General features: G+C 43.6%; 1 protein-coding gene across 1 annotated transcript; it reads left to right on the top strand.

Annotated features, from left to right (window-relative positions):
* Positions 1–367: 367 nt before the first annotated feature.
* CCNB2 (cyclin B2) lies at positions 368–22,777 on the top strand. Its single transcript, XM_080686657.1, has 9 exons — positions 368–587; positions 4,631–4,759; positions 4,841–4,954; positions 12,156–12,326; positions 12,427–12,585; positions 14,536–14,772; positions 15,062–15,202; positions 21,123–21,233; positions 22,505–22,777. Exons 1-9 carry the CDS (start codon positions 564–566, stop codon positions 22,613–22,615), a joined length of 1,197 nt encoding a protein of 398 aa, XP_080542783.1. The 5' UTR covers positions 368–563; the 3' UTR covers positions 22,616–22,777.
* The last annotated feature ends 1,425 nt before the right edge of the window (positions 22,778–24,202 follow it).

Genomic DNA, 24,202 nt, shown 5'->3' with positions numbered 1-24,202 from the left:
CTACGTTATACAATGCAACTCTGAGCCACCCCAAGGGCGCCAGTTCACGACCCAAACCAACCCAACCTGAACTCCCAACTCGAAATTTCCGGAAGAGGAATAAAGATCAGAAATGGCATTTTCAGGGTGTTTCCTAGAGCCAACTTCCGCCCACCCAGTACAAACGTAGAGAAACATCCGTAGCTGAGGCCTTATTAAAATTCAGAGAAAACATCCTACGTCTGACTTCTCAATGAGACATTTAATTTTTTTGTTTATCTTGGAGGCCAAGATTTTTGTAAAAGACAGGAAGAAAAACAACCGGTTGTTATGACAATCAAACGTCTGGAAAGTTCAGCCAATCAGAATGCGGGAATGCCTCCCGCTTAGCCAATGGGAAGAGCGCACGGCCGCCCAATGGGGCGCGAGCGGCGCGGTATTTGAATCCTGGAACTAGGCGACCTCGAAAATCCCAGCGGTGCGGGCTCGGAGTGCGGACCTAACGGCGCCGCGGACCCCCGTGCCCTCCCATTCCCGCCGCGTCCCTCCTCGGGCGGCTGGCACGCCTGCCTGCCCGGTCCCTCATGGCGCTGCTCCGACGCCCGACGGTGAGTGAGCCCGGCCACACCAGCTTGGGCCGCGCAGGCCCCTTGGCCGCCTCTCGCTTTTCTCTCCAACTCCGAGCTTCTGAGGAATAGGACGTCCCAACCGACCCCCTGCTTTCCTCTTCTTCCGTCCCCCTCTTCCCCGTCCCCCCCCCCCCCCCAACCCCCCGTTCCCCTTCTTCTAACCCCCAGCTTTCCCCTTCTTCCGGAGGCCCGCTTCCCCTGCGGCCTGTCCTGTTTGGCCGGCCTCTCCGAGCCTGGGTTCCGCTGGCGGGTTCCCCGCCCCTGCCGGTCTCTGAGCTGGGAAGTGCAGGCAAACCTGGGAGGTGGCACCTGTAAAGCGAGCCTCCCGAGCTGGGCCTGGTACCCTGGGAGCGATCCGAGTGCTCTTTGTTGTTAGAGAGCTATCGGAACACCCGCCTCTTGGGATTTCCTTCCTCTGTTCGCAGACTCCTTACCAGCTAAGGGATCCGTGGTAGGGGATGGGGAGAAGGACCGGAAGAAATTCCGTAGTCACTAAAGTGTTGTGAATGTTTGATCAAGCTTGACCTCATTTATTTCATCTTTGCAAAAATCAAAGTGTTAAATGGTGTTTTGTATATTTTTCCTGCGGGCTTGAATTGTACTTGGATCTACTTTTCCTTTGCTGCCGAGTTCCAACCTCCTGGCTGTAAGGCTGGTTTTAAAAGCTGGTAAAAATTTAGTGACATTACCAGGCTTCCACCTATAAGCATTAAACTTTCAAACACTTTAAAAAGTTGGCTATTAGCCCTAGCTGGTTTGGCTCAGTGGCTAGGGCGTCCGTCAGCCTGTGGACTGAAGGGTCCCAGGTTCGATTCCAGTCAAGGGCTCAAGCCCGGGTTGCAGGCTCGATCCCCGGGAGGGGGCATACAAGAGGCAGCCAGTCAATGATTCTCTCTCATCATTGATGTTTCTCTCTCACTTCCTCTCTGAAATCAATAAAAATATATTAAAAAAAAAAGTTGGCTATTACTGTTAGGAAAATTGAACAGTATGAATTTTTTTTTTAAAGGCTGACAGTTAAGTTCAAAGTACTCATTTATTTTGGAAAGAAGATAAGCCACTTATTTTTTTTACATATATTTTATTGATTTTTTACAGAGAGGAAGGGAGAGGGATAGAGAGCTAGAAACATCGATGAGAGAGAAACATCGATTAGCTGCCTCTTGCACACCTCCTACTGGGGATGTGCCCACAACCAAGGTACATGCCCTTGCCCTTTCAGTCCACAGGCCAATGCTCTATCCCAGGGGTCCTCAAACTTTTTAAACAGGGGGCCAGTTCACTGTCCCTCAGACCGTTGGAGGGCCGGACTATAGTTTAAAAAAAAAACTATGAACAAATTCCTATATGCACTGTGGGCCCGGGACGAGTCGCCTGCTAAGCAGGACAGGCAGTGGCACCTGGCGGGCCGGAAAAATGTCCTCAGCGGGCTGCATGTGGCCCGTGGGCCGTAGTTTGAGGACGCCTGCGTCTATCCACTGAGCCAAACCGGTTAGGGCAATATGACTTTTTTAAAAAACATGTTTTTATTGATTTCAGAGAGGAAGGGAGAGGGATAGAAACCTCAATGATAAGAATCATTGATCGGCTGGCTGCCTTCTGCACGCCCCCTACTGAGGATGGAGCTGGAAACCCCAGCTTGTGCCCTGACTGGAATCGAACCGTGACCTCCTGGTTCATGGGTCAATGCTCAACCACTGAGCCACACTGGTGGGCTAAACAGTATGACTTTTGAGAATCCTGTTAAGTTGATACATTCTGTTTTTACTTCCTACCCTTTTGTGATCGAAGTCGAACTGACGAGTAATTTTTGTCTAATCTACCCCATAAAGTTCTTTTATAATCAAACTAGAGGCTCGGTGCACGAAATTCGTGCACAGGAGCGGGGGTTCCCCTCAGCCCAGCCTGCACCCTCTCCAATCTAGGACCTCTCAGGGGATGTCCGACTGCCGGTCTAGACCAGCAGTCGGACATCCCTCTCACAATCCTGGACTGTTGGCTCCTAATTGCTCACCTGACTGCCTGCCTGCCTGGTCGCCCCAACTGCCCCCCACCCCCGCACCAGCCTAGTCACCCATCACTGCCCCCCCTGCCAGCCTAATCACCCCCAACTGCCCCCCTCCCACTGGCCTGGTTGCCCCCAACTGCCCCGCCCCCCCCGTCAGCCTGGTCGCCCCCAACTGCCCCCCCTCCCCCGCACCAGTCTGGTCGCCCCTTACGGCCCCCCACGCAGCCTGCTTGTTCAGTTGTTTGGTTGTCCCTAGGGCTGGCCCTGGGTGGCTGGGCAGCTGACATCCGAGGCTTGCCTGCACCTTGGTCCGGCCCTGGGGAGCTGGGGGGCTGAGGGGACTGGGTGCTGCCACCTTGTGGCTCTGGGCGCCACCATCTTTGAGGGCTTGACAATTAATTAGCATATTCCCTCATTGGCTGTGGGCACTGCCATCTTTGTGAGAGTGTGATGGTCAGTTAGCATATTCCCTCTTTATTAGATAGGATTCTTTTTATCTAGCTGGGCTTGAGTTTTCCCTTGCTCCCTCTGTTCTGGTAGGTCCATTCAAACCCCCTGTTGGGAGATTCTTTAAGATTAGCACTCCCAATTTCTGGGGAGTAGGATGTGTTGTCCTTTTCTTGTGACATGCTTTTTACCTCTATAATAAAATTAAGTTTTTTGGATATGAGTTGCTTTTTCCAGCAGGTTTTGTTTCTAAGCACATTTTGTCTAAAACAGGATAAGGTCAACTAACAATTGTTATTACATGTAATTCCAACTTTATCTGAATTTCAGAGTAAAACTATTTTACCCATAAAAAATACTTCCTTTCTAAGTAACTTTAACATAAGAGAAAGTCCATGCTATGGTAACCTCATTTTAAAAGGCTGTGTCTCTACAATATCATGTCTACACAAGCACTTCTTATTTCTAGAGTGGTATTCAAATCAAAGCTAGTTTAGGTTTTAAACAGCCTATTATAACTTAAAAAAAAAATCCTCACTGGAGGATGTGTTTTTATTGATTTTAGACAGAGAGAGAGAGAGAGAGAGAGAGAGAAAGAGGAACATCGATTGGTTGCCTCCCGTATGTATTCTAACTGGTGATTGAACCTGCAGCCTTTGATGTACAGGACAATGCTCCAACTGAGCCACCCAGCCAGGGCTTGCTATAACTTTTTAATATTGTGTCTTAATTGCATTTGTTACTTATCTGTGTAAAGGAAGGTTTTCAAATACTGCAGGTAACCTTTTATATATAGGGTTCTATAACAAGTGACATGGGTGCTATATGAGAAATAGTCACTGATCTGTTAAGCTCCTAATGGCATTATCCTATCTAATAAAGAGGGAATATGCTAATTGATCCCTCATGCCATCGCAAAGATGGCAGCGCCCACAGCCAATAAGGAGGGAATATGCTAATTGACTGCCCCGCCCTCAAAGATGGCGGCGCCCACAGCCACAAGATGGTGGCGTCTAGTCCCCTCAACCCCACCGGGGTGGCAGGCATGCAGCAAGGCCTGCCTCCAGAGTCCCCCAGTCCTCTTAGTCCCCCATCCGCCCAGGGCCGGCCTGAGACACAGGCAAGCCTTAGATGGTAGCTGCCCAGCCGCCCAGGGCTGCCAAGGCTCAGGTAACCAGGGCCAGCCGAAGCTTGTGCTGCCGGCAGGGGCAGCAGCAGAGGTGTGATGGGGCATCGCCTTCCTCTGATCGCCAGGTCGCCTCCTGCCCCTGAGGGCTCCTGGACTGTGAGAGGGGGCAGGCCGGGCTGAGGGACCGCCCCCCCCCCACTCCAGTGCATGAATTTTCATGCACCGGGCCTCTAGTTATAGATAAATTAGATGAGTGATCTGCCTAATTTAGAGTGATGTTATCAAACACAAGTAGTATTTTTAGATTTCCTGAAATGTACTTTTTTCTCTTGCCAATAGATCTCAGCATATTAACCTTTCCTAAAGCAATTCTGAATTTAGTTATCTGACATTAGCCAAGTGCTTTCAATTGTCCCAACTCTTTTTAAATTTTTTTAGGTCTCCACTGATTTGGAGAACGTTGACACAGAAGTTAATTCTAAAGTGAAGAGTCATGTGACACTCCGGAGAGCAGTTTTAGAAGAAATTGGGAATAGAGTTACAACCAGAGCCACACAAGTAGCTAAGGTAACAACCTTGAGGACTGTATGGGCACCCACTGGAGCAACATTGTCTGTCCTGCCCTATTCACGTTTCTTTTCCTTGTAGAAAGCTCCGAACACCAAAGCACCTGTTCAGCCCAACAAAACAACAGATGTCAACAAACAGCCAAAACCTGTTGCTTCTGTGAAACCAGTACAGATGAAAATGTTGCCTCCAAAGGTAGGAAGTTCTGAATTTATAAACGTACTTCATGAAGTGGCCTATTTTTGGCTAGGCTGCAGGGTGCCTTTTCTGCACTGCAACTTTTGAAGAACATTCACAGTGAGAGCTCTACTTTGAAATAACATTGTAAGAAATGAATATATATGCATTTTAGTGATGATACCATAATTTAACTTATGACCTTGAATAATAGCTAATTACATTAATTCCCAAATAAATTTAGTGATCTCAGAGTGAAATTTGGTATTTTTTGTTCAAATAATCCATCGCAAGAATGAACTTGCCCATGAAGACTATGGTAGCTCACAATTCTGTGACTGGTTAGCTCAGCCTGTTCCCCTTCTACCACGTTCAAGTTCATGCATGCTGTTATTCCTAGATTATATACATTCATGTGATTACCATGAGACTGGCTCTGTTGTAGGTGCTGAGAATACAACAATAACTACTTGGCTCTTTCCAGTTCATATATATATATATACATATATATATATATTATTGAATGAAGTTTTTCAAAATAAAACATTGGTTATATGAGAAATATATACATCGAACACTTACTATATGCATCCAGTTATGTTAAGGCTGACAAAGGGGCATCTTGCCTTCACAAAGCTTGTCTAGAAGGGGCATATGTACCTGAAAATTAAATTAGTAATCCTAGGAAACAATCCTAGATGCACTTCATAGAATAAGTGGCATTTGTAAGTATAGGGAGAAGCTGACAGGAAAAAGCACCTTTGGGGTGGGGGTGGGGGAGAAACAAAGCAGTAGCAAGAATCAAGGCACCAAATGTGTTTTGGGTAAGGAGTCTACAAGTCTAATTTGGGTCAGGAGATTTGTGTGAAGAAGCAGAAGATAAAGTTGGGAGAAGGTTACAGTTGTATTTGAAGGCCTTGGAATTTGGATTTTTTTCCTGAAGGCAGTGATTTTTAACCTTTTTTATCTCATGGCACACATAAACTAATTACTAAAATTCTGCAGCACACCAAAAAGTATTTTTTTTTCTGATCTGACAAAAATAGGTATGATTTTGATTTACTCACACCGAATGGATATTGTTTTGTTGACTGTTGTCATTTTTTATTTGGCTATCAGGGAAAAGTGATCAGTGTCCCCGACTAGTCAGGAATTGCATGTTTTAAAAATTCCTGTGGCACACTGGTTGAAAATCGCTGCTCTAAGGCAATAAGGAATCTGAAAAGTTTTGAGGAGAAGGGAAGTGATGAAAGCTGGGTAGGGTGGGAGAAAGGGCCATAAATTAGGAGGAATTGCAATTGTCTAAGCTGGAGCTGATGAGGGTCTTGAAGCAGCCTATACAGGTGCTCACAGACAACATCAAATGTGTCAGGATGTACCAGAACTCCTTTCCCAGACACATCCTGTATGTGGAAGGAAGTCTTTGGATATGTTGCTTGGAATGGAGGAGTGAGACCCTTAAGCACTGAGTAAGAAACAATTTAGGAAAAAATTAATAAAAAATGGGGCAGTCAGGAGAGAGAGATAGCTTAGGGGAAGGTGTCTTGTTTGGCTTTAGATGTGTTGAGGCAACAGAAAGACATCCTCTGGGAAATATAGTTAGAAATGGACCAGCGACATCTGAAGGAGGGACAGACTTGGGAAGCTTCTACCTGGAAGAAATGGTGGCAAGATGTTGCTGTACATAAAACAAAAAAAAGCTTCAAATCAAGAACTATAAAGCTCAGAACAAATACTCAAGATCAGACTTCCTTTAATGGGCCTTTCCTGGGAGGTTGCCAGTGGCCTCCTAAATGCCAGACCCAAAGCAGCTTTTTAGACCTTGAGCTCTTGACTATTACTAAGCATTTATATGGATGACTGTTTATGTGGTTCCTCCTGCACTACAGGAGGGCCACTTGTCAGTATATTTCAGATGGTTATTCTCCATGCCTAGTAAATCTGTTTTTAAAAATTTATCCTAAGAAAATGATCACAGAGACAATAGAGGACTTTTAAATAGTGTTGTTATGAATTTTTCATAATAGAGATATATTCTCTATTAAGAGACCAGTTAAATCCATTCAATGAAATGCTGTGAATACCATGTTTGTTTGTTTGTTTTTTAAAAAATATATTTTATTGATTTTTTTACAGAGAGGAAGGGAGAGGGATAGAGTTAGAAACATTGATGAGAGAGAAACATCGAACAGCTGCCTCCTGCATACCTCCTACTGGGGATGTGCCTGCAACCCAGGTACATGCCCTTGACTGGAACTGAACCTGGGACCTTTCAGTCCGCAGGCCGACGCTGTATCCACTGAGCCAAACCGGTCAGGGCTGAATACCATGTTTTAATGGAATACTTAAAAGATGTCAAAATGCATGTTACAGCCCTGGCTTGTGTGGCTCAGTTGGTTAGGCATCATCCTGTGCACAAAGGGTTGCCAGTTCAATTCCTGGTCAGGGCACATGCCCATTGTGCACTTGATTTTCAGTGGGGGGCGTGCACAAGGCAGCAAATCGATGTTGCATTCTCACATTGATGTTTCTCTCCCTTCCTCTCTCTCTAAAAGTCAATAAACTATTCTTTTTAAAAAAATGCATGTTACATTAGAAAACATTCAAATTATTACATGATATGATGCAATGAAACCCCAAATTTGCTTTTAAAAATGTTTTCATAGGCAAAATATCGATGATACTTTTACTTTTTAGTATTATGTTGGGCTTAAGATTGATTTTTATTTTCTTCCTTAAAATTGTCAGACTTTTCACCATAGGTACATATTATTTATTTGAATTGAAGAAGTAAAAAAGACCAAAACAAAAACCCAAAAACAAAAACCCAAAAAAACCCCAAAGAACCAAAAATATTATGAACAAAACAAAGGAGAAATTTCCTTCAGAACTCCACTCTCTGAGTTCCCTTTTCTCCACATCTTGGCTGACTCCTTTTTCTCTAGCTTCTTGACAAAATTGAGGCCACTGTGTTTCAGATAAAGAATTATGGACCAGTGCCGAAACCAGTTTGGCTCAGTGGATAGAGCATCGGCCTGCGGACTGAAGGGTCCCGGGTTCGATTCCGGTCAAGGGCATGTACCTTGGTTGCGGGCACATCCCCAGTAGGGGGTGTGCAGGAGGCAGCTGATCGATGTTTCTCTCTCATCGATGTTTCTGGCTCTCTATCCCTCTCCCTTCCTCTCTGTAAAAAATCAATAAAATATTAAAAAAAAAAAAAAAGAATTATGGACCAGTAGCTCAGTTTATCTAAAAATCATTTCTGTGATTGAAACATGCTTGCTTCTAGCTTCAGAATACATTGGGGATTAATGAACAAGAATTGTTTCCAATTCAAAGGCACTTTTCTCTGAAAAAGAGTACAGAAGTGACCATGACATCTGCAATGTAGGGGAAGCCCCACCTGGCCGGTTAGCCCCTCTGCTCGCCTGTCTCTCGTCAGCCCTCTAGCTTTTGCTCTGTCCTCTGCTCCATCTGCAGAGTCATTGTTGCTCCGTACAGGTGTTTAAAATTCCTGTCCCTATAGCTGCTTAAAATGCCAGTGAAGCACAGGGTGTCTAACAGCAGTGAGCCCTTCCATTCCATTCCACAGCATATTACATTCCCTAAAGCTGATCAGGGTAACCGATTTCACCTTTCTACAGTTGTGTGTGCCTATGTATTCACGAATACACAGTCTCTGCTACAAATTAGGAACTGATCAGAATTAAGTTTTACTTGGAGTCTTTCCTTGTTGCACTTAACTGACATTGATTTATGGTGTTTGGCATCATAAATTTAATATATAAAGAAACTCTGGCCCTCACTGTTTTGGCTCAGTGGATAGAGCATCGGCCTGTGGACTGAAGCGTCCCAGGTTCAATTCCAGTCAAGGGCATGTACCTTGGTTGTGGGCACATCCCCATTTGGGGGGTGTGCAGGAGGCAGCTAATCGATATTTCTCATCGATGTTTCTAACTCTCTATCCTTCTCCTTTCCTCTCTGTAAAAAATCAGTAAAATATATTTTTAAAAAAAGGAGAAAAAGAAAGAAACTCTGGCCTGGCCAGTGTAGTTCAGTGGTTGAGTGTCAACCTATGAACCTGGAGGTCACAGTTTGATTCCTGGTCCGGGCACATGCCCAGGTTGTGGGCTTGATCCTCATTGTTGGGTGTGCAGGAGGCAGCCTCTCAATGATTCTCTCTCATCATTGATGTTTCTATCCCTCCCTCCCTCTGAAACCAATAAAAACATATTTTTTAAAAAAAGAAGAAACTCTGTGTTTTACTAAGATTTGTGTAAATACCTATATACTTGCCTATCAGTATTAATCGTTCTCTCAACAGACCCAACTCACTCAGTGTTGGTACTTGGAGAACTTCAGTAGCCTTGACTCACACTTCACCCATCTCTTGATCAAACAGAAGTTCAAGTTCAGCAAAATCTCTTATCTTTATTGTTTCTGATAGGACTTTTCAGTTGTCTCTGACAGTTCACATAACTCATTTGTTCATCTAACTTGAAGGCTTTAATTCTTTAGGTTGATTTTGTCATTCAGAGGTTTGTGCCGCATAATTAGCTGATACAGTTTTTTATTTTACATGCAGCAGCCCTGGGCAGAAGGCCCCACAGTTGGTTTATAGGGCTTAGGCTACTACTTGCATGATGAGTGGGATCTTAAGGATTTTAGAATAATTAAGCTGGAGTCCAAAAGAAATGCTTTTAGAAAATTATGCTGGGGGTTTTGGGATATAGCTAAACTCAGGTGTACTTCTGAACAGACATGAGTAAACATTTCAAGCTGCTAAGGCAGCACATAACGATAATCTTGGCTTCCTTAAACCAGCTTCCTGGAACTGACTGCCCTTCCTGGGGAGAGTGAAAATGCTTATCCTTGAAAAAGGTGACCTTACACTAAGCTGCATGTGCTTATTAAAATGTGCATTCGATTCCAGTCACTCTTGCTCAGTTCCTTCTGTGAGTTCAGTTGCTTTAGGAAAAATCTAAACTCCTTAGGGAGATACTTGCTCACCTTTCCAGCATATCTTTTCATACCTCATGTGCTATCTCCCGCCATCCCAAATCAGTGTATAGTCCCCACACTTACCTTTATCTCTTGGCTTCCGCTGGGACTTTGTACTGGTGTACCTTTCCCCTACTCATTTTCCTGAAGGTCTTCCCCTCTCTGGTAACTGTCCCTAGGTTTCTTCCCAGTACCCCAAGTAGCATTTCTTATTTATTCTAGCCCCTTGAAATTCTTAATATTCTTGAATAAATGTCATGCCTACCAGCATACCTCTTATTCTCCTGGCCCTTCCTTAGTTTAATAACTTTAAGAGGGAAGGGCCTGTTTTGAATTGCTATGTATATTTTGTTGTTAATGTTTTATCCTTTTCTAAGATTGGAAACTATAATCATTGAGCTTTAATGTAAATCAAAATTGTTTATTTTACAGCATTCTCTTTCTATATTTATTACTTTAATACGTATTCTTTACAGCATAGCAATTCTGTTAGGTTTTACTTTGAGAAGTACCTCTCATTCTTTTAAAAAAGTAATGGTTATTTATACTTAATTACTAAACACTTGCTTTAACTTAATATATTTTTAATGTGTGATTTTAAAAAAATCACCCCATCAACATAAGAAAATAATTAGTGGGTGTATACTAGCTCGGTCTTTGCTTCCTCCTCCTATTTTATTCATAGGCTGGAATGTGCTTTTCTGCTTTTTAGTTGTCAAACATTTTCTCAGTTTAGAATAAATTAGTTGGCAAGAAGAAAACATTACACTGGCAGAAGAGGCTACTGCTAAAGTGAACTGTCAGCTCCAGGAATCTCTGAACCCAGGTGTCTAAGCTTTCAATAAATATTCATCAAGCACCTACTGTATGTTAGGGATGACATAAGTATTTGAGATACCTTAGTGAACAAATCAATTTAAATAAATGTAGGGATATAGAGCTCACATTCCAGGAGAGGTAGATAGAAAATAATACATACCATATATAAGTAAACTCTATAATATATCAGAAAGTTATAGGTTATATGGGAAAACCACACTAAGAGAAAGGAAACACATGTAATAGGAATAAGAAGCAGATGGCCATTTTAAGTAGGAGTCAGGAGAGACCTCAATGAGAAGGTACCATTTAAACAAAACTTGAAGAAGGTGAGGGAATTACCCATTGAATACAGGAACAAGAGCATTCTGGGAAGTGGGAGCCTGTTTGCAGCGGGGGAGGCTAGTAGGCTGGAGTGAAGCAAATCAAGGGAGAGGAGCAGGAGACGGGGTCAGCAGGGAACAGGGAAGATATGGTCCTGCAGAGCCGGTAAGCCATTATGAAGACTTAAGGTTTCACTTTGAGTAAATTAGAGAATTTTAAAGAGGAGGATATCTCTAGAGACTTCATCTACTACATCATGAGTTATTCACCTTGTTGTAGAGCGAACGCGAGTAAAGACCACTGGAGTCCAGACCAAATTAAAATTTAGGGAGCCTTTATTGCCGGCTGGCGACTGTCCCCTCTCCACTCAGGGAGATCAGAGAGCAGCCCCGACCCTTTGTGTCCGACTGTATTTAAACCTACTCACTACATCCTGTTTTTTTGCAGAGCAAACAGTCTAAAACAATTTAAAACAAAGCAGTTTTCCTTAATTAAAGAGCCAGCCCTATGTGTGCTTAGTGGTTATCTCGCTGCTGGCCTTGAAAACAACACAGTTCTGTCCAATTAAAAAAATGCACCTGGCATGGCATTGAGAGTATGGGCATCTCTAGTCTCTGGCCTACAAGGTCAGACAGCTAAGTTTATCTTCCTCATTATTCAAGCAGGCTAGAAAGCAAAGTTATTTTTTAGAATAAGAGTTCGTCTAAAAAAAACAGCAGAGAATTCCAAACAGTAGTTTTACAAAATAGGCGTTAGCCTTCTCACTAGGAGGAAGCATGCTCAAAAATTCCCACTCCCCAACAACCTGAAATTTGTTGTTTTGGCTTTAACATATTTTATTGATTGATTGCTTGATTTTAGAGATAGAGTGACAGAGACAGAGAGAAACATCGATTTGTTGTTCCACGTATTTATGCATTTATTGGTTGCTCCTTGTATGTGCCCTGCCCGGGGATAGAAACTGCTATCTACCCGGCCAGGGTTATATGATACTTTTAAACCAGTTGGCTCTGCATGTATTTGATGAAGGCTGCTCCTAAAGTGGTAATACATGAACTTTACTTTGTCGATGTAGGAGCCTTATCCTGCACCTGAGGATATCTCCATGAAGGAAGAGAACCTCTGTCAAGCTTTCTCTGATGCTTTGCTCTGCAAGATCGAAGATATTGATAATGAAGATTGGGAGAACCCTCAGCTCTGCAGCGACTACGTTAAGGATATCTACCAGTATCTGAGACAGCTTGAGGTGAGTGGTCCTTTGTGTTTTGGTTGTGTAAATGGTGAATGCACCACACAGCTGGGAAGGAAACGAGGTCAGCTCTTTAAACTTTTAATTATCCCAACAGGTTCTGCAAACCATAAATCCACGTTTCTTAGATGGAAGAGATATAAACGGACGCATGCGTGCCATCCTGGTGGATTGGCTGGTACAGGTCCATTCCAAGTTTAGGCTGCTACAGGAGACCCTTTACATGTGCGTCGCCATTATGGATCGGTTTTTACAGGTAAGTGTGGCTGCGGGGACTTCGTACCAGGGCTCACAGAACATTGTGTTTAAGGGATGCCAAGGTGTGGTAGCTCTGAAGAAAAGACCAAAAGCCAATTTATGAGAAGCCAGAGAACTTCAGAGGCTAGGATGGGAAGCTCTCCAAGTGTATCAAACCTCTGGTGGTTCTGAGCAGTGGGGAGCATTTTAGTTAGGCCAGCCTGCTGAACAGTGCTTGGGGAAATCCGGCATTGCCACAGTCACTCCCGAAGGAAGTGTGCCAGCAGATGGTCTACAGCCAGTCTGAAGCCTGTGGGGCTTGTGATGCTGGCTTTCCTGGCCTGCTTGCAGTTTCCATAGTACGGTATTCTTTGGTGAGCTTCCTCTGAAAAGTGAGGAGTTTGGTTAGAGAACTTAACTTTTTTTTTTTTTTTTAATGTATTTTATTGTTTTTTTACAGACAGGAAGGGAGAGGGAGAGAGAGTTAGAAACATCGATGAGAGAGAAACATCAATCACCTGCCTCCTGCACACTCCCTACTGGGGATATGCCCGCAACCAAAGTACATGCCCTTGACTGGAATGGAACCTGGGACCCTTGAGTCCGCAGGCTGACACTCTATCCACTGAGCCAAACCGGTTAGGGCAAGGTTAGAGAACTTTTAAGTTTCCAACCAGGTGTGGCATTGAATCATGGTAGAAACGGAGGAGGCAGAATTTTTTATAAAAGGGTTGGGGTGTGTGGGGGAGTGTATTAGAATGTGAAATCTCAACTGAGGAATGTAAGAAATTAAGGTGAGAGGCAGAGTGATCATCAAAATACTTATCAATTGGTAACTCAAAAACACCAACTACTTAGAAGAAATTCCAGACATAAACCATTAGTGTGTAATCTACCAAATAGTAGCCTTGCAGATATGATTTATTTATGTAAAGTCAACATTTATGATACAGGTTTAGGTCACGTATAAACAATACAACAATAACTGTGTTTATAATTAATGACCCTAAGATACTACAAAATTCTAAGAAACCATAGTGGTTTTCATTATACAAGTGATTTACATTATACAGTCATATTTTTGGTAGTTTCTCAATAATTAGAGTGGAAGCAAGAAAAGCAAAGTCCCATTTTTATTTGTTTTTGTTTTTCTAAGGAAATTAAGGGGGACACTTATATCCTAGACTGAGGTTTTCATTGACTATGAAACATCTTAGAAAGATTCTTCAGACTGAATAATGAGTATACTTTTGGTGAGGATTACAGAAACATTTAAGAAGCTCCTTCCTGCCCTAACCGGTTTGGCTCAGTGGATAGAATGTTGGCCTGCGGACTGAAAGGTCCCAGGTTTGATTCCGGTCAAGGGCATGTACCTTGGTTGCGGGCACATCCCAGTAGGAGGTGTGCAGGAGGCAGCTGATCGATGTTTCTCTCTCATCGATGTTTCTAACTCTCTATTCCTCTCTCTTCCTCTCTGTAAAAAAATCAATAAAATATATTAAAAGAAAAAAGAATCTCCTTCCTTGGCCCTAGGCAGCCATTAAATTCCTGCTTTTTGGCTTGGCCTTATGCTGATTCAGACCATGTTGAGTGCCACGTTGGGGCTTCCCTAGACACTCAAGCCAGGACAGTGGACTTGGAGCAGTGACTGGGAGCTTCGTTGTCATGCATAATTCTTCTCCACTCAGCAATTGAGTCCTCTTGGACTGGTGTCTGAATCTCTTATCAGGCCATCTGTTTTTACGTTGGGGAAAATACATATTTCCTAGGGTTTTTGATTCGATGAGGTGATTGTTAGAATCTTAGCATTGTGCCTGGCATGTCGTGAGTACTGACTGTTAACATTTAGGCTTCTGATGTGGGAGAGTCGATGTGCACATCTCCAGGCCTCGGTTCCCTCTCACTCTCTTCCACCCAGATTACCAGTCTTCTTGTTAGGTCTGACTTGGACACATTCTTCTCCAATTAGGTTCAGCCAGTCTCTCGTAAGAAGCTTCAACTGGTTGGGATTACAGCTTTGCTTTTGGCCTCCAAGTATGAGGAAATGTTTTCTCCAAATATAGAAGACTTCGTTTACATCACAGACAATGCGTATACTAGTTTCCAAATCCGAGAAATGGAAGCTCTAATTTTGAAAGAACTGAAATTTGAGTTGGGTCGGCCTTTACCACTACATTTTTTAAGGCGGGCATCAAAAGCTGGGGAGGTAAGTGCCTCCAATTCTGTAGGAGACTTTATTTTGCCACTTGTTTCAGCCCAGAAACATTGATCCAATTAAAGTGAAACTTATAGGAAACATCTTTTAGGTAAGTCCTAATACTTATTGCATCAGCTCTTAAGAGAAATGACCTCACATTCTGTGTTTGTGACATACTGTGGAGCGGAACGGTTCCTAGGAAGGAAAAGTGAGTTTAGTGGATTTGTGTTCTTAGGCCTCCACCCTAAATTTTGCAAGATAATAACTGCTCCTTCCTGTCCTGGATGTTCTTTCGTAGGTTGATGTTGAACAGCACACTTTAGCCAAATATTTGATGGAACTGACTCTCATTGACTATGACATGGTGCATTATCACCCTTCTAGAGTGGCAGCAGCTGCTTCCTGCCTGTCTCAGAAGGTTCTAGGCCAAGGAAAATGGGTGAGTGTTGGATTTAAGAAGGAATTTGTCAAGTCATATTTTAGGACCTCTTGACAGGAAAAGCATTAGCATTTTTATAACTATCATTAAGCTATTGTCCAAAGGCATAAAAAAGCTGCTTGGAGTGATCCAGATGGAGAGTAGGTGAGGACACCGTGGTACACAATGCGTTACAGAGTTATAAAGAATGACGAAGGCCCTGGCCAGTTTGTTCAGGTTACAGTGTCAACTCTAGGACTGAAAGGTCTTAGGTTTGATTCCTGGTCAAGGGCACATACCTCAGTTGCAGATTCAATCCCCAGCCCTTGTCGGGGTGCGAGTAGGAGGCAACCAATTGATATGTCTCTCTCACATGGATGTTTCTCTATCTCTCTCTCTCTGCCTCCCTCCCTCCCAACCTTCCCCTCCACATTCTCTAAAAATCAGTGGAAAAAATATCTTCACTCCTTGGGTGAGGATTAAGAAAACAAATAAGGAAGGCCACCAAGAACTAATAGGCTAAGATTTCTTGGATATTTTGTTAAGTGAAACAAGCAAATTGTGAAGCACACAAGACAAAGCAAGGCCAAAGCCCAATTGATTCGCCAGTACAGATAAAATGAGCCACTTTTAGATTCATACAAGGAGCCAAAGATGCTAGCCTTGGGTCCTTGTCTCGTTCGCCAAAGAGAACAACATGGAAACAAAAGGGACTGGGTGACTGCAGTGCAGGGCATGGGATGCCCTTTTGTGCTGGAGCCTATTCTAGATTGCCACCAAGCAGTTGTATAGTCTGTAGCTGAACCTGAAAGCAGCAGAGCAAGAGCCTCCTCAGAACGCAGGAGGGTATGAGAAATGGTCTCCTAACAGCCTCCCAGGGGAGATAAGGAGGTGAGTGGGAGCTGGCTTAGAGGCAGCTCCTCCCAAGCTGGCCATCCCCTCGTTCCGGGAGGGTCACAAGACAGATAAGCTGTGGCTCAGGCCTCTGCTTGCATGGCCTATGTGGACACATGCAAGATACCAAGGCATCATGGCAGAGCTGTTTCCTCCATACAAGTGTGTATAGTTAACATTTTATGTAAGAAAGAAGGGAAATAAGAGAGTATATGTATGTGTGTTTATATATTTTCTAAGTTTAAAAAAAATAAAGGCAGTAGACCAAAAAGGAGTGTAAATGGATACCCATAGGTTTAGGTGGGAACAGGGGAGAAGGTCAAGGATGGGAGCAGGACTTCAGGCTATAATTTTTATTAACTTGTATACAATATAATGTAACTTTTTAACTTTTGAACAATGCAAATGTTTTATGCAAATCATAAAATGGAATTAAGCCGAAACAATGTCACTATCAAATTGGTAACAGAACATAGGGAAGAATTAATTCAAATGACTTTTGAATACAGCATTCTGACTATACATCCTTAGTGGGATTCGAAGTTAGACAAAACAAAGGACCAAAAAAGGCAACATACTTACAGTTTACTTAGGAAGATTGTTAATAATCTGTTATTATAATTCTGAAACTATTTATGTATTGTAGGATAAATAAACATTTACGTTATTAAGGATTTAAAATGTTCACTATAAGAAGAAAGAGAAAATATTGTTCCAGGGGTCCTCAAACTACGGCCCGTGGGCCACATGTGGCCCGCCGAGGACATTTATCCGGCCTGCCGGGTGCCACTGCCTGTCCTGCTTAGCAGCCGACTCGTCCCGGGCCCTCAGTGCGCATAGGAATTTGTTCATAGTTTTTTTTTTTAAACTATAGTCCGGCCCTCCAACGGTCTGAGGGACAGTGAACTGGCCCCCTGTTTAAAAAGTTTGAGGACCCCTGTAATGTTAGCAATTAAAAACAAAAGGGGAAACCCTGTAATATTAAATCTGTTTTGGAAATGTCAATAAATGCATAATGAAAGGGTCGAGAAACAATGGCCACCCAGTAGCAGTCAACATACCTAGTAGCCACATCTTGAATACAACTAGGGCTCCTTTAAGAAGGCTGATTTCAGGGCTATGGCAGGAGAAGTACAAGATGAGCCAGATAGCAAGCAAAGATCAATGCAGTGCGTTACATCAAAAGGAAATGGGAACTGGCTTAAAAAGGCTTTTACTCCGTATTGTCTTTGGAACTCCCATTTGACCCAGTAATCCTACTTCTAGGACTATATCCCAAGAAACCAGAAACACGAATCAGAAAGGATATATGCACCCCTATGTTCATAGCAGCACAATTCACCATAGCTAAGATTTGGAAACAGCCTAAGTGCCCATCAGCAGATGAGTGGATTAAAAAACGGTGGTACATCTACACAATGGAATACTATGATGCAGTAAAAAAGAAGGAACTTTTACCATTTGCAATAGCATGGATGGAACTGGAGAGCATTATACTAAGCGAAATAAGCCAGTCTGAGAAAGATAAATATCACATGATCTCACTCATATGTGGGATATAATGATCAACATAGTTTGATGAACAAGAATAGATCTTGAGACAAATGGTAGGGGAGGGGGTGTTTAGAGAGCAACCAAAGGACTTGTATGCATGCATATTAGCATATAATCAATGTACACAGACACTGGGGCAGTGGGGCCTTGCCTGGGGTGGGGGTGGGGGTCAATTGGGGGAAAAGGAGACATATGTAAAACTTTAGACAATAAAAAAAGGCTTTTACTGACTAAATTGAGCATGACAAAGAATAGTGAAAGTAATCCTATATAATAAAGAGGTAATATGCAAATTGACCATCACGCCCTCGCGCAAGATGGCCGCCCCCATGTGGTCACAAGATGGCTGTCACAAGATAGCCGGCAGGGGAGGGCAGTTGTGGGCTATCAGGCCATCAGGGGAGGCCAGTTGTGGGTGATCAGGCCAGCAGGGGAGGCCAGTTAGGGGTGACCAGGCCAGCAGGGGAGGACAGTTGGGGGGGACCAGGCCTGCAGAAGAGGGCAGTTGGGGGTGGCCAGGCCAGCAGGGGAGGGCAGTTGTGGGTGACCGGGCCAGCAGGGGAGGGCAGTTGGGGGCAATCGGGCTGGTATGGGAGCAGTGAGGCCTAGATCAGGCTGGCAGGGGAGTGGTTAGGGGGTGATCAGGCTGGCAGGCAGAAGCAGTTAGGGGTAATCAGACAGGCAGGCAGGTGAGCAGTTGGGAGCCAGCAGTCCCGGGATGTGAGAGGGATGTCCGATTGCTGGTTTAGGCCCGACCCCAGGGATCGGGCCTAAACTGGCAGTTGGACATCCCTCGAGGAGTCCCAGATTGGAGAGGGTGCAGGCTGGGCTCTGGGGACCGCCCCCCCCCACCCCGCCCCAGTGCATGAATTTCATGCACTGGGCCTGTAGTAGATTATAATGCATTTTAAAAATCCACAAGTCCATAATGATAAGAAGAAAAGGAAAACGGAAAGGAAAAGAAAATAGGCCCTGGCCAGATAGCTCAGTTGGTTAGAGCATTGCCCCAATATGCCAAGATTGCAGGTTCAGTCCCTAGTCAGGGCACCTACCAGAATCAACCAAGGAACGCATAAGTAAGTGAAACAACAAATCAATGTTTCTCTCCCTCCCTCCCTCTGCCGCTCTAAGACCAATCAGTAAGTAAAAAATTTTAAAAATAAAGAAAGGGAGGAAGAAGATAGGAAAAGAGACAGAAAGAAAGAGGTGGCTTTTTTCTAATCAGTCAAAGGCCAGCTAATTACAGTAGAAAGAATGGTAGAGTTAGAAATGAACCAATGTAATTCATCAATTGATGCTTGTGTCATTAGGTGAAATAATTTTTGGGTATGAGATCCATATGGTTTCAAAATATCACCTCACAGATACGTAGTAATACTGAAGAAAAACTGTACCTTTACAATGGAGAGGTTTTATATATATACTAGAGTCCCGATGCATGAAATTCGTGCAACAGTAGGCCTTCCTTCCCCCTGCTGCCGGCACCGGCTTCCCTCAGGCACCTGGTGGCCTGGGCCTCCCTCTGCTGGGTGATCATGGGGTGAAGGCCGGTCCCCGACCAATCGCATCACACCTGCCTTGGCTGGCCTGGCGCCAGTGGGTGTCATAGCGAGGTCCCGGATGGTCATCCAGATGGTCATTTCATTGTTTGGCTGTTCGGTCGATTTGCATATTATGCTTTTATTATATAGGATACACACACACACACACACACCTACACATATAGATATGTGTATATACACTGAGTGGCCAGATTATTATGATCTCTGAACGCATAATAATCTGGCCACTCAGTGTATTTGTATCTCAAATGGGACCAAAAGTATTCTAGACTTTTGCTGGAGCTGGAGATCAACCACCTATTTGCCCTGGGTTTTCTATCAGCCAATGCAAAGGGGAAAACTGATAGGTGCACGATTTATAGTATCTTTGATATCAAATAAATGAGGTACTCAAGAGAAGTACACTGAGTGGCCAGATTATTATGTGTTCAGAGACCATAATAATCTGGCCACTCAGTGTATATACACACACACACACACACACAATTTTTATACAATATACATGGTGAGGCAAAAGGTTTACAGTTATGAGTATGCAAAACAGTTTATTCTTGTATTAGTATTTATTATTGTATTATTTTCCACACAAACAATACAATTGCATACATACAAAATGCATGCATACTTTAACCCAAAATGCATACATACTTTAACAGCTGGTAGCTGTTAAATGAAAATGAAATGTATTTTAATAAACACTGCCTTTAAATTATTCAAAGTCTGTGATTACATTTTTTTGGCACACCCTGAATATACTTTTTGCTGCACTATTTAAAGGTGAGTTGCAGTCACCGTGATAAATGAGTTGCAGGCACCATGATAAAGTGGCAAAATGTTAATTGACGAATCTACACAAAGGATATAAGATGTTTATTATATTATTATTTTAGTTTTTCTGTAGATTTGAGATTTTTTGAAATAAAAAGCTTAAGGTAAAAAGGCCACTGGTATATGAATGGTACATGGTTCTGGTACCAATGGCTCATTTTAGCCAAATTACATTACTCTCAGACACATTTTCTTGGGTTCTAAATCTACTAACTACAGGGTCTCCCTGTTTTCTGGGAATTGATTTCATAGTACCAATAGTTGTGTGTTATTTTAGGATTTGCTCCTGCTTAGTTCTTTTTTTCTTTAATCATTTTTAGTAGTAAGATTAAATTGTAGTTTATTTTCCCAATTACATTGTACATGTGAAAGAGATGTACTTCAGCTTTTAGTATTTATCACAGAACTGAAGTAAAGTCAGGTTACATATCTTCATACATGAAGTCTTATTATCAACCAACAACTGTCTTTTGCTTGAATTTTGTTCTCTGGAAGGCTGGGTATGGAGGCTTCTCTGAGTGCTCTCTGTTCTCCAGGGCTTGTGAGAGTCCTGGGTGGCCTTCGCTCTTCCCGATTCAGTAAATTAGATTGCTGCCTATGGCCTAGCTGTTGTCATAATTCTGGACCTCTGACTGACAATATGGCTCTTGAGCTCCCCACCAGCCACTGCCATTCTGGGCTTTGATGGGGGGCATGTGACATGTCCTAGTCCCAGGTCTCTGCCATAATTGTGACAGGCGTCCTTTGTGAGTTTTGTTTTTACTCTGCCCCACTTGCCATCCCCTTTCAGTGTGGTGAGGGGTAAGCATGAAGCTTTGTTACACGAAGTATCCTACTTAACCTGTGGAACCTTGTTTGAAAAAATGATAGGGGAACTTAGACTTGATTTAGCTGAGAGCCGCACAACACCTTGGCTTAGTCCTGCGCAGTCAGTCATTCTCGGTGTACTGGCTGCTTTGCTGGGACCACGGTAGTGATTAGGGCTGTGAAGGAATTTCCAGGAGGGAAGATTGTTCTTTTACACAGAAATGTCAGCATGTGTAAGACGGGCTCTTCTAAAGAAGTGGAGGCTTTATCGTGCCCTTCTCTTGGTTGTGTTCCAGAACTTAAAGCAGCAGTATTACACTGGGTACACCGAGAACGAGGTGTTGGAAGTCATGCAGCACATGGCCAAAAACGTAGTGAGAGTCAACGAAAACCTGACGAAGTTCATCGTAAGTACTCCTTGCTAAGCTGTGAAAGGTATTCGACTGTGGACTTTGCATATGAGAGTATGTGTATCTCTTTGTTTGTGTTTTCATGTAAATATATTGGCATATGTGTGAGAGTTTGTTTTAGCACAAGCTCTATATTTTCCTAGTACACAGTGGATGGAGCATACTGACAAACGCTGAAAGCAGTTCCTTTAACTGCCACGCGTCCAAAACGGAAACCATCCCCATTTCTTCCATGTGTGCTGGAATATTTACGAATTTAAGTTACCATAATTTTTACTACAAACCTAGAGATTTCACTAACAAGTCTGATTTAAAATTGGGCGATCAGAGTTGATATGCGAGGTTTGCGGCTACAGAAGCACTTGGTGTGTGGGAAAGGTCCGCCGCTTGCATCTATAGACGCTTATGGCGTACAAAGGGTTAAAACAGGCCAACGATGTCCAGGTCCAGATTAGCCAGCCAGGCAGCTAGCTGTTCAACCGATGGATCCACGCCTTTCCCAGCGCCCCGGTAGGCTCAGCCAGCAGGGAGGGCTGGTCGGCATGTGGTCCGGAACAGCAGGGGCCCACCTCAAATGGCCCAGAGGAAGGCTTGGGTATCTGGGTGATACTGCTCAGAGCCTTTGTCCAGGATCCTTTGGGACAGTGACTGAAAGGCACCTGCATGGCAAGCAGCCCATTCAGGAAGCGTCCCGTGTAGCCCACCTGGGAGAAGGAACTGGGGAGATTGGGCACTGTCCTGTGCTTGTATGACACAGAATATCAGCTCAACAGAGTAAGGCATTTGTACACCACACCCTGGTTTGCTTTCTTACGGGTAGCTTCAGCATGATTAGCTCACAGTGGAAGCATAATGTTTAAGTCCTGAGGGTATTGTCTTGGGCTCTGCTAAGCACAATCGCCACTCACATTTATTGCCAGGTATTGCTGCCAGGCCTGGCCATCCTGTTATATCCTGATGGTACTCAGGTACAATAAGCACCACCTCCCACCCCTCTGGTAGCTTATGGGAGAGCACCTGCTGCGCCTTGGAGCTGGAAGTCATTTGGTACCACCAGCTGGGCCTGCTCCATTACTTGGCATGGAAGGAAGTGGTCAGGCACAGCACAGTATGGCCTCGGAGCACTTGCTGGCCTCCGTGATTCGGCATCACCCTACCATCTGAGATTGTGGGTCTGGTCCTTCAGTACTTGTAAATTAGATAGGAACAAATGTAAGGGGGACGGAAGGGGGTCCTAACGTGTGCTTAACCGCAGATGACTTCTGCAGGCCATCAAGAATAAGTATGCAAGCAACCGACTCCTGAAGATCAGCACGATTCCTCAGCTGAACTCAAAAGCCATTAAAGAGCTCGCCCTCCCTCTGATGGGGCGGCCCTAGGCCCTGGTCCTCGGGAAGGTGCTTCGTCTGGCACTTTCTCTTGCTCATTTGGAACTCTTGACTTTGTATGTAGTTCTTTGGTCTATTCCATGAAACCTCTTCTCAGACCTATTTTCTAACTATATATTGAGGAAAAATAAAGCTATTGATTTTTCTTAAGGTATCCTGTGTGTATTTGTGCATTCTATACTGAAGAAGTCAGTAGACACTTGCTTTGACTAATTTCTCTTTGAGCTATATGCATATAAATTATTGCCTTTATGGCTTTGGGAAAGACCTTCCTGACCTTCCTACCATTTTCTCAAATAGAAAAATCTAGAACTTGGCTTTAGTGATTGCCAACTGATTCCTAAGCTTCTTGAATATGAAAAGATCGATTCATTATGAAAATTTAAAAGGAGAGGCTAATCATGGCATTCCCTTTCTAGAACCTTCTCAATTATTCTCTTAATTCCCATACAGGAACACCTGGCCCATGGGATTGTGGCTACCACAAGTAACCATCACAATGGGTCTCAATCTCACAGGCTCACTGAGACTGGGAACAGCAACCCTAAGGGGCCTGTGACATCCTGTTAAAGTAGAAACTTGGAATGCAGCTTCCTGTTGTGCTGTTTCAACTATGTTATGGGTTACTTTTTTTTTCAGTAGGCATGTGATCACATTTAACATTGTTTTCTAAGGGAGAATGCATTCTCAGTTTCCAACCACTAACTTAAAAAACAAAACCCTCCTAAAATAAATGAGTCTCTTATAGCAACAACTTCCCAAACTATTAGTTCAACAAGATGTTAATTGGACTTTTGAGAAAAAGGAGTTAGTCATACATTTGGGAAACATCACAAATGCATGTGAGATTCTTAAAGGTTCTGAGGTGCTTCAGTAAACTAAACCCATTTCACTCAGCGTTTTGGAACCTGGATGTCGCTACAAGCTGCCTTCTACACAACAGCAAAGCCCCCAGGTGCCTGGTTCTGTGAATGGCTCTGACTGCGCCTGAGGAGAACCCACTCCGGCCAGGGCTGGCTTCTCAGCCCTTCCCCTGGGCAGGCCCGCAGTGAAGCATTTAGATAGAGACACTGGGTGTCTTTATATGTTGAAGTCCTAGTGTAAAGTTTTATAAATCCCCTTGTTGAGATAGTGGGACTTGTTCCCATGCCATCCTCAGATGCTGACAGCTCACAAGTGTGAATGGTAACAGACCACGAAAGGGGGCTTTCCTGGCTCCTGACTTCTCATCAGGAAAGGGTTTTGTAGGCATACTCCAAAGACATTTATAGCTTCTTTATGACATACTTTGCTTAAATATTAAATACTCTGACTCAGGAAATTCCTACTTCTGGGATGTCATAAAAAGACCTTTAAGATACTTCCTTATGTGCCACAGCAGGCACTCACACTCAAGTGTTATAAATGTGCAGTAAGCTATAAAGGTAGAAGTCGTAATATAAAAACACTGGAATTAGAAAACGTGATGATGTAACCACAGTATTTGAAGAGCACACACCCTGACGCTGGGTTGTTGGGCCTGAGTCTGGGATCGGTGTGGCCTGTGGGAGCTGGGGTAAGAGTGTCGACCTCAGATGT

This window comes from Plecotus auritus (assembly GCF_963455305.1).
Source record: "Plecotus auritus genome assembly, chromosome: 1".
Taxonomy (NCBI): Eukaryota; Metazoa; Chordata; class Mammalia; order Chiroptera; family Vespertilionidae; genus Plecotus; species Plecotus auritus.
Note: the sequence above shows the minus strand (reverse complement) of the source record. Positions and strands in the feature narration are given on the sequence as shown.

Bases quoted from the DNA above. Each gene is read 5' to 3' on its own strand.
- CCNB2 (XM_080686657.1), top strand. From the start codon at position 564: ATGGCGCTGCTCCGACGCCCGACG. The intron at 588-4,630 runs GTGAGTGAGCCC...AAATTTTTTTAG, and splicing joins CGCTGCTCCGACGCCCGACG to GTCTCCACTGATTTGGAGAA. The intron at 15,203-21,122 runs GTGAGTGTTGGA...GTTGTGTTCCAG, and splicing joins TTCTAGGCCAAGGAAAATGG to AACTTAAAGCAGCAGTATTA.